Consider the following 15,464-nt stretch of genomic DNA (forward strand, 5'->3'; position numbering starts at 1 on the left):
TCATGCTGATGTTCAGCAGATATAATATTTACCATGTTCATCATCTTGGTTTAGCATGTTAGCTAATAACTTTTGCTAATTAGCTCAAAGTACAACACAAAGAATGGGACTGTATTCGTTTTGCAGGTTTTTGGTCATAAACCAAAGTATTGGCCAACAAATTTGACCTGATTTGGTAAGATGAAAAGTCAGGGGATCACCAAAGTTATAAGGATTCATTCTGTGGGAACCATGAATGTCTGTACTTAATTTCATGGTAATCTATACAATAGATATATATTTCAGTCTGGGCCAAAGTGGTGGACCGACTGACAAACTGACATTGCCATTCATAGAGGAGGGACTGCAGTTTCTCAGCAATACAGCCTTTATATCATATTGCAATATACATGATATTCAGCAGTATCCCAACTCTAATTTTACATAAAGGCTGGATTACGAACTGGGCAAAATGGGAAACTTTCGGGGGCCCATGAGTTTCAGGGCCAGGTTCACTATATGGAAATATTACTCTGAGGTAATTTTCTTAATTTATAATTCGTAATATGCACTACTAAAGTATATACATAAACTGACACTATAAGGGCCTTAAGGTAGCAGCTTTATTTTCACCTAATGTTGAGATCCTGTCCTGTGGTATTATGCTGACTTACATGGTGCATATACCTAAATAAATTTGTATTTCATCAAATGTCCACAAACTAACTGACACAAAGTAACAAAATATTATAAATATGCAATGTGTAGTTGCAATAAACAACTGTACCTTATGAATACTGTACTTCCATAAATCTGGGGGGCTCACATGCGACAGATTGAAGAATGGGCAATATGAAAGCAGCAGAAGCCGAACTATCCTTACTTGATAGTGTCTTTCAAACTTAATGATCCCATTTTGTAATGCACACTTTCTGTTATAAATTTGTAGTCTTTCAGCTAAGGGTGATGTCACTTCAGTGTCTTTCTCAGACTTAACAAAACTCAGGATGTTATACAACTATTTTCGCAGGCTTAGTAGTACTCTTCATGACAAATAAACTGACTTTGACATTTAAAATTGGTGGAGGGCCCCTTTAAAGATAAGTCAAAAGTAAGTGTTTACAGTGCACATTTATTGTCAGCCAATTACAGATCTAACAAACTGATCCCTAAATATGGAAACGCAAGTTCAGAGTAGCTCAAAATTCTTAAAACTATGCAAATGTTTTCAGACAAACAGAGCAATTACAGCCACGTACAAAAAATATATTCAGTTGTTGATGGATTCATTTTTGGAGATTAAATTTTCACCTCAAGTCTTGCAAGTAAAGACAATGCACACACATTGTCTCCGTAGGAACAATTAAAAATCACCAACATGATTCTAAAAAATTTTATTAATTGATATTACTCTGCTAAATAAGTTATTTTAAGTGTGTGAACAGTGATACAGTGACAATAAATTGCTCCTCCTTAGTAAGCATATTTAATTAAAAAACAAAGGAATGTTGGCAGAAAGGAGCGTTTCTATTCACAGGGAAAGTTAATCTACTGTATCCAGTGTGATATTCACATGTACATCTTTACTGTAACTGTGTTGGGAAAATTACAGTGGTACTATAGATGCTGAGTATTACTCATCAAATAAAAACATACATCCTGTGTGTGCCCATCATAAATACATTTTCAAGAAAATCCATAAAAAGACAATGCAATGAATTCCTGATTTCAAACAAAACGTCAAATTCAAATGACTTAAATACTCACAGGAATGTAAACATTGTATGTTTTGCTAAAAAAAACATTTACCACTTTCTCTCTTGTGGTCCTCTCAGCATGAGGCTGAGGTGTAATAGTTGTCCCTGAATGCAATAAACCCTCGATGAGTTAAAACTCACTCCTGGATAGTTCATAGTATCTCTTCTACCAGCTGGAGTCAAAAACTTTCTTGCACATGTTTGAGTTCTCCTGGTGAAGAGGGAATTCAGATCCAGGGACAAGCTGCTTCTTGCTCTTACTCGACACAACGCTCTTCCCTGATGACAAACTCTCATACTTGGTCAGGTATTCACTGAAAGCAGAACATCAGGAATAGACAATTTAGGTTCTGATTCAACAATAAAACCCCAGAGTATTGAAATAATTTCTTTACAGGAAGCGTCTCACAATACCTGAAAGGGAAGGTGGTTTTGTCCATCTGCATGCATACCAGGAAGGGATATTCAGAAAACTGGACAGTGGTGATAAAGTCCAGCGATACCTCTGTTTCAAAGCTGACCTCCACACCTGCTCTCATAAAGTCCATGTCCACTGTAACGTTGCCAGTGACCACTAATGCTCCCCTGAAATCATAAGCAAGTGAAAACCAAGTGAAAATGTGTCCAACAGACCAAGGAGGGTATGTGAAACTCACATAAGTTCATATGAAAATAGCAATATTTTACATGGTAAATGTTCAAAAAATATATACAGTATGCCAGCATGTGAATTCATCACATGAAAAACCATGTGCTTGAATTATGCTAGAATTTATCATCTGTGAAATGGAGTTACACGTGTGATATTACATGTGAAATTGTCTTACATTTCACAAGTGAGATACTGAATATATTTGGAAATAACGTGTGTAGGGCGTGTGAATATATAACATGCAAAATTTGCGAAAACCACATGACAATTTGTGAATTTTTCACATTTGAAATACTGTTCCACATGTGACAAATTCACAGTTGCTTTGTAAGGCACAGGTGGGGTAAAGATGTGACAACTGTTCATTATTATTATTGTAAGAGTCCATTATTTTCTATATTGGGACATTTTAGAGTGCAGCATTGTTGCTCACACCACAGCCACTTACCAAAAGATAAAATAGCAGTTACTTTAACCAACATTTACCACCTAAATAGTGAGCATAATGTGAACATATGTTGCTATGGTTACGTGCAGTTTAATATACCTGTGTCAGAGGTGTTCTGATATACGATTGTAATAGACAGCTTCCAGTCAATCAGGAATGATTATTTTCTTTAGCCTTGTCATAACCACTGTGGGATATGGTCCTTGTTTGTGGTCATGTATTTGTATCATAAAGCTTGTATCAGTGGCTCAAAAGCACAGTAAAGCTCAGACACTAACAAGTAGATTTAACTACCATTTAACAACTTCCCCTTATGTTTCATATCAAAGTGCGTGCCACACAGTTGAAAATCCAACCTCTGTAACTTTGCCTGCGGAGACATGCCTTGGCAAAAGATGCCAGTGTGGTTTGTTCTGCATCTATACATAGCCTGCCAGTCTATTATCAGAGTGGAAGAGGTACAACTATGCTGATCCATTCACCTGCCTCTGCCATTCCCCTACACACATGGGTCAAATCATCCTCAAATCCAAATCCAAGATGTGACCCTTAACTGTGGTCTCAAAGTAGGAAGAAAACTCCAAAACAGAAATATAGAAGCTCTTCCTTCAGTCTTAAACCATCTTTTCCTTCCTCATGATGCTGTTCCAAAAACGGTATTAATTTCACAGCATGATGTGTTTTTTGCACCTTAACCTAGCCTTTTCTTTTTCATCTTTTCTAAGTCATTCTTAGTGAAAATTTACATATAGAGCTGTCCATTAAATGTGTCACTAATGCAAGTGTAATTATAAGACACTAGGGCAGGGTATTGTTTCAAATTTTGATGCAGTGCCAGTACAAAACCTGAGTTTCAGTCAAGATACCAACTTTTTTTGATGACATACTTTGCTATGTTAAGTAAAATTATATTTTTCTGCAAATAACATTTTTTACATTAAGTTTACATTAAGGAAAATAATCAAACCTTTCAAATGCATTAAAAATCTGAGACCAAAAAACAAGTGAACAGGATGAAGAATCTGACCAAACATTCAGTATCAAGTTTTGGTTCTTGAGTTTGGTTTTCAATACTGTTACTGAAAAAATGTGGTTGGTACTTAAAAAAGTACTGAGGTGCATAGGCAGCCCTGTCTTGCACAGGAAAATCACACCGTATTTAAATGTTAAAAATCTGTGGCATTGCTCTTTAAATCCCGTTTCATCACCAGATGCCGCGAGCTAACCGATACCAGCATGACGATGTGCTCCATTTTCAGCAGCTACTGTTGTGTGTTGACTGTAATGTTTTAAAATAGAGAACCAGACAGAACTGACGTCATCTCCACACAAACCTAGAAATGAGACAGGCGTAAAGCACAATACTGGAGCATGTCCAATGTGCCGGTGGAACAAATGAATCAGACAACACTTATAGACCATGTAAAGTTCACATAAATCCAACATCAACAGAAATCTATTTGCGGTGCGGTGTTATGGCTCAAACTTCTCAAACAACTTTCCTTTCAGTCACAAAGGTTGTTTTCTGAGAATTATCACAAAGGCCTTTGCCCTGCAAGTGTATTACATCATACTGTACATAAAGTACTTCACAAACATACTCTGTGAGATAATTTATCATTCCATGGTTGTAGTTGAGGCTGTGACCTACATACATGGCACATAACATTTTGTAAAAGCTATGCTGATGCCCCAATTCGGCTACGAGACAAAAACACCTGCAACAGCTGTTTTATTGTCTTGTCTCTGGACTGTACCTGTTGTTGACGCTGGTTTTGGACTCCCTGTACCACAGACTGATCTCCATGCCACCAGAGATGTCAATGCCTAACCCTCCTTGGAACTCTGCACTCGCCTTCAGACCAGACTGCAGCTGGATCACCTGGAGGACCAAAGATGAGCAGGAAAGAAAACAAAAACACACAATGGAAGACTCGGTTATGACCGACTCCACTGATAATTAAGATTCCTTTTATCATAAAGCATATGTTCAAAGTATCCACAGCATAAGGCATAAGAAATCCCACATCCTTGTATCAGCTGTTCGCATTTAGACCCTGTTTACATTCACTAAGCTCGACAACTGAAGTTATAAACTCGAGTCATCCACTATCTGTGTCTGTGTACACATACTGTACTGTATGCATCTGACCAAGTAAACAAGTCCTCATACCTACATGACAAAACAGGTTGTGGGTCACTGCCTTCCAAAATTACCAATATAGACTGTCATGCTACTTAATGAACATGTAAGTACATTAAGTTTAGGAAAACTAAAACGACTTGGTTACCAGTGCTGGCTGTTGGCAGGAGATGGGAAGCAAACCTCGATCTTCAGTATCAAAGTCTATGCATTGTAAGCCCAATCAACCTGCAAATGGGGCACTGTTTTGAAAGGGAATTAAGATTTCTGGGAGCAGCTAATCACATCAAATACAAATTGTTAAGTCCTGTTCTCTTCCATAAACTTCATACAGCCAAGGTCATTTACCAAGGACCTAGACTCAACAACCTACCTGTCACTATCTGCTCCATGCATGACTCATTACTATTCTCGTTGATAACCATACTGAATGTAAACTTTAAACACTAGTTCCACTACTACATTAAGGTCTATTGTAAATGGGGCGCTAATGTGGTACACAGTAGTGACTGATTACCTCAGAATGATCAGTCAGCAGGATGAGACCCTTCACTACATTCATGGGCTCCCCAGTCATGGAGAACATTTTGGACATGAGGTCACTGTAACCCTTGAAGAAGGTGACAGGCCGAAGCTGGACGTCAAACAGCAGAGCTGACATCCCAGCAAACGACTCCAAGTCTTCTTCTCCCTCATCAGGCGTGGCAGCAATCAGTGACTCCAGACCCTGGGCCTCAATTGCCACCTGGAAGATAGGAAGAATATCCAAATTAGTCTAAATTAGCAATTTGATAATGACCTGTTCTGATATTTTACATACACTACATGAAACTTTCATATATTTCATAAGAAAAGGCAAGGCAAGTGTACTTTTATAGCACATAAACAAAGGCAATTGACTTTGTTTATGAAAAGTGCATCAAAACAGCATCAAAACATTTAAATGCTATATATGTTTTAGTAATTTCAGTTTTTTGTGTGGTTTCTTTACCTGCAGGCCATGCAGCATCGCTCCTTTACTAGTACCATAAATATTCATGTTGCTTCTCCTCAGGATCCCAGAGCCTGAATACAGGATGTCCAAACTGTATGTGGAGGTCACATCAGCAGATTCTGTAGGAAGAGGATTTTACAGTACTCAGTCGGCATGCATATAACTGTTGGGATGTTATTTATCTTATTGCCGAAAAGCTAATAATAGTGAGACTCAAAAGGATGAGTTTTAAGGAGCCAAATCTGGCTTAAATGTGCATAACCAGCTACCCTAAAGGTCAATGTTAATGTTTTACTTTGTTGACTCATGAAATTTCATCTCAGATTCTAAATCTTGAAACAATATATTGTGTAATATATTTTAGGTTTAGGAGATGTGGGTTGATTACTCACGTGCCATGAATCCTGAGAATGCAGACGATGACCCAACTTTTGAAAAACGGTTGTAGTTATGGGAAATCATGTCCTTCATAGCTTGCTGTATAACTTTGCTGAAAATTTTAAACAAATGATATTGTACAATAAATGGCTGCAATATGCATTGGTAAAATCTTGCTATTTCTGATCTGTTACACTAAATACTCTTTTTCGTTAGTGTTCAACTCAGAAACCTCTATAAAAAAGGATTTCTGTTGGTCCATTGGATGTCCCATAACCCACCTGGCAGGCAACTGGAAGCGGAGGATGTCCTGGATCTTAGACAGCATGTACTTGTTCATTTCATGAGGCAGGTTTCCAATAGACAGAAGCAGATTTTTGACCTCTATGTATGAGGGGTTGCTACTGAGGATGACGTCAGCAGCGGCAGCTCTCACGTTTTTCTCATAGATCCGTCGGTTCTGGTGGTAAACCCTGTTCACTGTCTGCTTAACCTACAAATAAGAAAGATATATGGTTTCAGTTGTTGTTATATGCTAATTAGCTCCACATAGCAGTAACACTCATAAACATCAGTTCAAATGAAGTGTTTAATACACTATGGCTTACCTCATCGGTCATGAGATTGACATTGTATCTCTGTAGGGCAGTGAGGGCGATGGTGCTGTAGGCTCCCACCTCTGACTCGGCATATTTGATAAAGATGGGAATGGCCTCGGGAAGCATAGAGTTCTTCAGAGCCAGAAGATACATCTGGACCTCGGACTCTACCTGCGTGCTGTCAGGACCATCTAAAATCATCTTCCTCACCTGCACCACTGTCTGAGAATTAAATATACAGAAGATCATCAGTCAGCGCTTAGATTTGTTCAAATTTGGTTTAGTTTCCAGACTATTCCAAAACGGAAACATACATTCACATGGCTGTAAACAGACAATTCGATAAGTTTTACTTTAAAATAGGCATCTTCATTTTTGGTGTCTCTTTGTGTAACTCATTTAGTATCGTCTCACCGGTAAGTTGCACCCTCCTTTCTGACACAGCTTATGGACCAGGGCTCCCAGAATGATCACCACTGACTCTTTAATGTCATTGCTGCCGATCTTTCCTTTTGAAATATCCTGAAAAGGAAAACTCTTCTCATTAAAATTCACCAAAAACATGTACAAGTATATAATATGACTTGATTTTCCAGACTTATTCTTACTTTCTCAGTTTTAAGACACATCATTTAAAATATCAATATATTTTGAGGGGCAGAAAGAAATATATTATGTAGCAATTTATGAAGAGACCATTGATATGTAATGTGTTTGTTTCCCCAAAATGAATTTTTTTTTGAGGAAGAGCACAAAAACTGAAATCCAGTACAGGTGACGCACACCTTTTCCTCGTACAAATCATTGATATGTTCTAGATGACTGCAGGTCAGAGAGTTCCTTTACTAAGTAAGAAAAGATGCCAATTCTGTTATTAACATGACACTCACCAGCAGAGCCTGGAGCATCCTCTCGTTGGGATGTGAAGCAAAGCCACATGCATAGAGAAACCTCTCCTGCAGAACCAAACCTTTGGCATCGGTGAAGTTAAGGAATTCAAGCATGGCATCCAGAGATGCAACGGTCTGGGAGGAGGTCACAGCATCCACCACCTGAGGTCTGATAACAGCAGGAAGAATGTAAACACAATGATGGTGAGTTAATCTCCTTGACTCCTGACATTCTCAACCTTAAAAGTTTGAGTATTTCAAAGAAACAGCAGAGTGATAGAGTCAGTGAGTAAGCTAAGATGTAGGAAACAAGGAGAAGCCTGTTTACAGAGATGTCTTGCTGGCACTCTTCAGCACTTTGAGGATCTCGTCCTTGGACGCCTTCCTAATGCTCTGGATGAGGGCCAGGAAGCTGCGCGGAGCCGTGGCTTTGGACAGGCTCTCTGGCTCCAGCTGCTTCTGTTGAGCCTTCCAATGTTCAAAAAGCTAAGAGGGAGCACACGGGGGAGAGGGGATTAGAAGACAGATCGTGTTCAGTCAATAATTACAGTACAAAAATATACAGTTACATAGTGAATGTTCACGTTAAAATAACAACTGGTAGTAATCGTAGAAAAGGTTTCAGTCGTAGTCATCTGGACACTGTTTTCAGAATCAAGACGTTTCGGCTCCCATCCGGAAGTCATTCTCAATTGTGAAAAAATTGGCTTCCTTGACGCCCCGTTCAAACCAACTCTTCTCTCTAGTAAGAATCTTCACCTCGCTGTCTTCAAATGTGTGGTTTGTAGCTTTTAAATGCAAATGCACGGCGCTCTGTAATCCTGAGTTAGCGTGTCGTCTGTGCTGATAAAGTCTTTTGTGAAGTGGCTGTTTGGTTTCGCCTATGTACCGTTCTTTGCAGTTTTCCTCACTGCACTGAATGGAGTAGACAACATTGCTCTGTTTTTGTGTGGGTAACTTGTAACAAGGAAGCCATTTTTGTGAAGAAAGAGAACCCCTCTTTGAACAGAAATGGTGGTCTGAGATTTAATCTGCCCAAAGTCTATCAGAGTGTATTATCACCTTGGTCACGCCTATCACATGCTAATCAGGCACTTAACAGTGATGAAGTAGATGCAGCCAGAGAACAATAGGCCCGATTACTGATTACTGGGCCATCTTGAAACTATTAGGTGATGGGAGCCGAAACGTCTTGATTCTGAAAACAGTGTCCAGATGACTACGACTGAAACCTTTTCTACGATAGAACACTCCTGGACGAATGAGGGACTACACCGTCTTAACTGGTAGTAATGTCAAGCAAAAATTTGTATGTTAGAGTGCTGACTGTATGTGTGGCATTTCCATATGAAGAGGCCCTGGAGCTGTCCCTTCATAAATACAATGATATATTTAATCATACATACATACAATCATACATCATTTATGGTTCTGCTGAATATCAAGATACTCATCTTTACAATAACACATGGGCCATAATGATGGAAACTCAACAGAATAAACAATAATTCCAGTTTGTTACAACTTCAGTTTTATTTTCGTAGTTTTGGTCACTGTTCCTGTCATTAATCCAAACATCGTTAATTCCTGATATCTGGTAATGCAGTGCTATCACTAAAATAAGTCAGACAGGGCAAGAAACCCAAGCAGTCAGATGATCACAGGTTTTAAACAAACCCTGAGGTTAGCAAAACTTATTTGGAAGAGAAAAGGAAGGTGAACCGTAGTTAGGCATGCACTCTACTTTCCTGTGCAATGAGGGATTTTGATGTAACCTTCAAATTAAGTGGTTTGGATAATTTGGTATGGCTCACTAGTGGCGCTGAGAGGCTGTAGTAAATCCTAAATGCTAACACTAGCATGACAACATGCTCACAATGAATGCTGATGTTTAGCAGGTGATAATGATTACCATGTTCACCATCCTAGTTTAGCATGTTAGCATGCTAACAGTTGCTAATTAGCACTAAAAGTACAGTTGATGCTGATGTCATTTGTTTTGCTGGTATTGGACAAACTGAAAATACGACATGAAGATGGCGCTAAAGGAAATGTTCAAGAATCACCAAAGTCATTAGGATTCATCCTCTGGGGACCATGAATGTCTGTACAAAATGTTATGGCAAACGATTCAGTACTTGTTGAGATATTTCAGTCTGAACCAACGTGATGGACCGACATTGCCATCCATAGAGCATGGCTCAAATGTGTTTGTGTATGAAAGTTAAAATGTGAACAGTGAACAGGTACTCACTGATGGACAGCCCTTGCACTGGGATTTGACCTTCTCCGCAATGATACCAACAGCTGCCAGTTTGCCATCGACTGACTTGACAACCCCATTCACATCTTTCCCAGCAGCCTCCAGCGGTCCAGCCTCTGTCCCTACCAATGTGAGGGTTTGCCTGGGAAGCAAGACATTTTAAAATTTAAAAGTGTACCCAATATTAGAAATAGTGGCACACATTAATTCTTTGTTAAGGCATTTACCTGGACACGACTTTAGCTGCAGCAGATCTGCGGGCATTAACAGCCAGTGAGTGTGTCTCTTCAGCCACGGCTGAGCGGATGAAACCATCTTCAAGTGTGAACACTGTAACAGAACTGGACTTCCTGCTCACACCCAAGACCTAAAGGGGGGACACATCGAGGCATGATTTATTAGCGATTCAGTAACGTTAATGTTTTGGCACAGTGAGTTGGTCTGGATGCAGACATACCTGACTGTGTGTGGTGAATCCGGTCTCTGCAGTCTTACACGTCTCCAGGAGCTTGGTTCTCGTCACTTGACCTTTGACTGCCTTGTACTCGACTGTGCACCTTCCAGACACGTCATTCTGTTCCCAGACATTAAGTTTGTTCACATTAGCTACATGTAATAAAATATAAAAAACATGAATAAATGTGATGGGAGCATTATCATGCCATTTACCTCAATAACCTTCCCAGTATTGAGCTGCACTTGCAGTAAGCTGGCCAGCCCTCTTTTTAGGTTCTTGATGGTTGCAGGTTCAGCCCAGTAGGAATAAAACGCTTTTGCCTACAGCAAACGTGTAAAAAGAATACAACATGTTAAACAGAATATCCTGTTTTTGAACAATGGATACCAAGACATTTTGTCCAGCACATAAAGCAGCTACTGAGACAAGCGTCCCACAGTACTGTACATGCTGCAGCTCAGAAAGGCTTTCAGGGTGTCAGTTTTCCTTTGCACACTTGTGTACAGGAACATGTCTGCATGGTCATGACATCAGAGACTATTTACATTACATGCAGAAATAAAAGATTTTAAAAAAACTAGAATACTTTGGTATTAGCATTTTTTAAAACATTTTTAAAAGAGTCTATCTCAACCTGGCATACAGTTTATTGCCTCTAATTTTATTTTCAATACACATCAGTACACAGCAATGACCAGCATGAAAGATGAGTCAGTCTTATGTTTATCTATGTTGATGTTATCATATTAAAATACTGGAACCAAAGCTCAGTCAAATGCACTTAGTTCATCTTGGGAAATATCACATCACACAGTTTTCCAGTGAGGCTTCAGTTTGATAGCCTATTACATCATCCTACAGTGTCTCCTATACAGTATGTAATTTATTTGTGGCGCTCAGCCACAATATCAGCTAGGACCACCATAAATAGATTGTCCACTGCTACTCTGTGTATTTTTCCTGCCGCAGCCTGCCATCAGTATAAATAGCCTTACAACACCAGGGGAGACACTGATCTATCCTGTTGCACACTGTCTAATGGATCATTCTTCCACACTGAACCAGTATTAATACTAAGAGGTAAAATATAAGGATTTGGCTTCTTTTTTTCCAGCTGGTGTACAACAGTTACACAACAGTCACTTTTCAGAGTGAGATATAATACGCACAGTATGCTGTTGAAGTATCTCTATGCAACAATGAAGTCCTGTCATTGTGTGAAACTGATATGAACAACAAATCTTTCTCTTTTTACTGCACTCCATACTGTGTGTTCATAGTTGTAACCAATTGCTTTATTAATGATTAATAAAGCATTTACTAACGCTTTATAGATCAGTTATAAGCCATTAATAAGAACATTTATTTGGTAATAATGCAATTATACATGTTGTAATCCATTAATGAAATGCTTGATAAGTTGTTAAAAATGGACAAAATAAAATTTTGACCTGATGATGGCACTAGAGGAAAAGTCAGGGGATCAAAGTTATTACAATTCATCCTGTGGGGGACATGAATGTCTGAACCAAATTTCACGGCAATTCATCCAATAGTTGTTGAGATATTTCAGTCTGGACCAAAGTGGAGGGCAGACCGACAGACATTGCTATCCCCATGCTGCTATGGCTGAAAACTGAGTGACGAGATCTTTACTCTTGCCAGCACTTTCTTCAGCAATACCAGTTAGCCATAAACCAGTGCCATATAACTTTTCTCCTGAGTCTTTAAATGAGATATCTAAGTAAGAAGACAGTATGAGCCTTATCCACCAACCTGGAGCCACTCTTTGAGTCAGGCCTGTTCATTCATTCATTGACCCTCTGAACCTGCTGACCTTTGCACGCACACACATCTGTGTGGTATTTCCCCTGCCAGCATCATCACTCCAGCACAATGAACGTTAGCTCATTAATTCGCCGAAGACGAAGACAACAACAGTGGAGTGCTGGAAGTACACTACTAACTTTATAACATTACTTTTGTAAGCATCTCTCACATGTATAAGATCATAATTTGGCTGAAAACAACAGTTCATATAATATTCAGGAAATGCTACTGCCATTCTTTGCCTGGAAATGGATATAAACTATGTCAGTGTTTACCAAAAATATTGACTCTTTATGCTTATATTTTGACAGTATGTCAAAATACGGATTAAAAACCTCTTCAAAGACTATGAGATTGTACAGACAATACTAGCAATAAGTTGTGTAGCCACTGATAAAGACTCATTTCTTTATACACATATTGTTTAATACCAAGGATCTAAACTTTTGCAATGTTAATGCTCGTACCTTTCCATTTCTCAGATGCACCAAGAAAGGTTTTGTTAGAGCTGCTAGTTTGGTTTTCCCCAAAACGCTTTCTGCTGTGGATCCATGGAGGACGTTCTTCTTCTCTGATCGACGGGACACAGGGTCGATCCTCACATTTGAGATCTATGAAGGAGAGATTAAGTAATGTGAGTGAAAGCCTGAACTCCTTTTTGCAATCAATGGATTATTCTAACTCTCTTATCATTAATTTGATTAAAACTGAAATAAATGTACAACGAAATGACATCAAGTTCTGTCTCAACATTCAACATGTGATTGGACCAACATACTGCAAGTTGAATCAGTTGGTCATCCTTGCTGCTGGGATCTCTCCAGACTAGGTTGACGTCTACATCGCTTGAGATCCTGTAGCCAGCACTGCCCTCTTTTGACCCCCTGGTCCTGTCCACCAGCACCTCGGTGGTGTAGCTGAATTTGTACAGCTGGTTGTTGTTCAGCCGGGGTCCAGTAGCACCACCTGAAGAAACACAGGAAACAGCTTGTGAGTGGAGAGTGGTGCTTTACATTGCTGCCAACCATTTCCCAAAGTGTATTATAGCTGTTTAGACTGACAAATACATTGATCATACCTAACCACTGGTTTCATTTCATTTCAGTACCTTATAAATATCAGCTAGTAGAAACCTGATCTGACCTGACCTGTTGGTCACTGTATCCTTATGTAATAATGCAGTTTTGAGCAGTGACTGTTTTAAAAACTCTTTTTTGGTGGTGTGTTCAAGCTCTAAAATCTTAGATTTGAGTTTTAAGTAATAGCTGTGCCTTACTTTCAATGATAATATAAAGTTGCTCACTGTGATGATTTAACTCAAACCAGACGACTCGAAAAATGTAGTCTATGTAAGTAATTCGGGTCGTTTTTAATAATGAAGTATACGGAAACTGGTGAGCAAAAATCCTCTGTTAAAAAAGCATTATAACTTTTTACCAAAATAATTTACAAACACAAACATCAAACATGCTGTTTCTTAAGACAAGACAAGATGGACTTACATTCATGATAATAAGTGATAAATAAAATGTCTTTGTAACAAATGGATGAATGCAGTCTGAGTTGTTAGATTTTTTTCAGCATTGTGTCAGAATATGTCATTCCAGGCAGTGGTGGAAAGTAACTAAGTACATTTTCTTGACGTACTTGTACTTCACTTGAGTATTTCCAGTTTCTGCTACCTTATACTTCTACTCCACTATATTTCAACTTGTGGCCACATAACCTCTGAAGTGCTGTGTTTTTAGCTTCCCAAATACACTTTGGGTATTGACATGAAAGCCTTTTTCAAAGAAGAGCTTCCACTGAACATACTGCTCTTCCTTTTCTTTCATTTTTTTGTTTCCTTTACAGAAATAATGTCTGTAGATAGCGTTGAGGTGATTCAATCAGTGGTCATTTAACAAGGCGTGTTCAAAGATAAAAATCTCTCCTCTGCTCTATTAAGGAAAAGTATTAGATATGACATAAGGCCACGAGGGAAGACAGACTGACGTGTCAGTATTTGATTTCATCACAAGTCACTGAGGAACATGGAGCTGAATTCAAATGATACAAATTCTGGGTCACTTTGTCTTTTGTCAATAACTGACTGAGATTCATAGGGAACATCAGAAGCAAAACACCAACAGAAATAATATATGTTAAGTTTTATCATTCTTGACTATACTCAATTAGTGATGTCTCCAAGTAGCACTAAGTGAAGCTACTCCATTGACAATGAATAGGAGACAGATATTGTGGACTCTGTAACATCACCCAGCATTATTTCCTGCCACAATTAATTCATTTGGGGATTTTAGAGTCTCTGTGCACATTAAAATGACTTTTCCTCAATGAAGAAGCCTCCAAGTGTCATTTTGAGCTACAAATAAATCCTGCTGACACATTTCGATTAATTGAGAATGAAGTAGATATCTTCTTGTCTCTAATAAATTAATTCAAGCTTTATTAAATAAGCTGCCTGTTGGCCCCAAACACCCCACTACCACAAACTATATATCTACTCACGGAAGAAAGTCACAACAACTCATCAACTCACCTTTGGAAGAAGTGGAGACAGAGGAGGCTGTACAAAGCAAGAACACAACCAGAGTTAACATTGTGTGTCCTCTCTCTGCAGCCAGAAGAATCAAAACCGACGCAGAACAAGGAGTCAGTGGCTGAAGTGGCAGTAAAGGGCCAAAAAGAAAGGCAAAGCAAGCCCAAGCTTCTCCTATTATGTTTTATCGGAGGGGAGGGCAGACTCCAAACTCCACGCTCAAGTACTAAGTACGAGATAACCGGCAAATCATTAACGTGAGGAGCACAGATTTGACAGGAACTTCTGCTATTGACAGATGCAGCCAGGAGTCCCTTTTTAATACAACGGGGCAGTATCTGCGTCTGCGCGCGGCCATGTGATTGATTAATCAATGAAATGGGATTATCTGATTGATTCAATTGATCAAAGTACAAGAGAGACTCGCCGTCTGGATTTTAGGTTTCCAGCAGGCTGTATGCCCTGACTAGTCAACTAACAATAGAGTAAAGTTATTTTGGTAGAAAAATGACTGGCAGAAATATCTAAATTA

The 15,464-nt window shown here is 38.9% G+C and overlaps 1 protein-coding gene across 1 annotated transcript; it reads right to left on the bottom strand.

Annotated features, from left to right (window-relative positions):
• Nucleotides 1-1,091: 1,091 nt before the first annotated feature.
• LOC122872988 (microsomal triglyceride transfer protein) lies at nucleotides 1,092-15,228 on the bottom strand. The gene is made up of 18 exons (XM_044189184.1): nucleotides 14,933-15,228; nucleotides 13,169-13,356; nucleotides 12,858-13,001; nucleotides 10,773-10,880; nucleotides 10,561-10,677; nucleotides 10,331-10,470; nucleotides 10,095-10,245; nucleotides 8,169-8,326; nucleotides 7,841-8,009; nucleotides 7,365-7,472; nucleotides 6,960-7,172; nucleotides 6,633-6,844; nucleotides 6,366-6,463; nucleotides 5,971-6,092; nucleotides 5,497-5,724; nucleotides 4,594-4,718; nucleotides 2,151-2,321; nucleotides 1,092-2,050 (listed from the first exon to the last, which is right to left on the bottom strand). The coding sequence occupies exons 1-18, from the start codon at nucleotides 14,991-14,993 to the stop codon at nucleotides 1,903-1,905; spliced, it is 2,661 nt and encodes an 886-aa protein (XP_044045119.1). The 5' UTR covers nucleotides 14,994-15,228; the 3' UTR covers nucleotides 1,092-1,902.
• Nucleotides 15,229-15,464: the final 236 nt, after the last annotated feature.

This window comes from Siniperca chuatsi, linkage group LG3 (genome assembly GCF_020085105.1).
Source record: "Siniperca chuatsi isolate FFG_IHB_CAS linkage group LG3, ASM2008510v1, whole genome shotgun sequence".
Taxonomy (NCBI): domain Eukaryota; kingdom Metazoa; phylum Chordata; class Actinopteri; order Centrarchiformes; family Sinipercidae; genus Siniperca; species Siniperca chuatsi.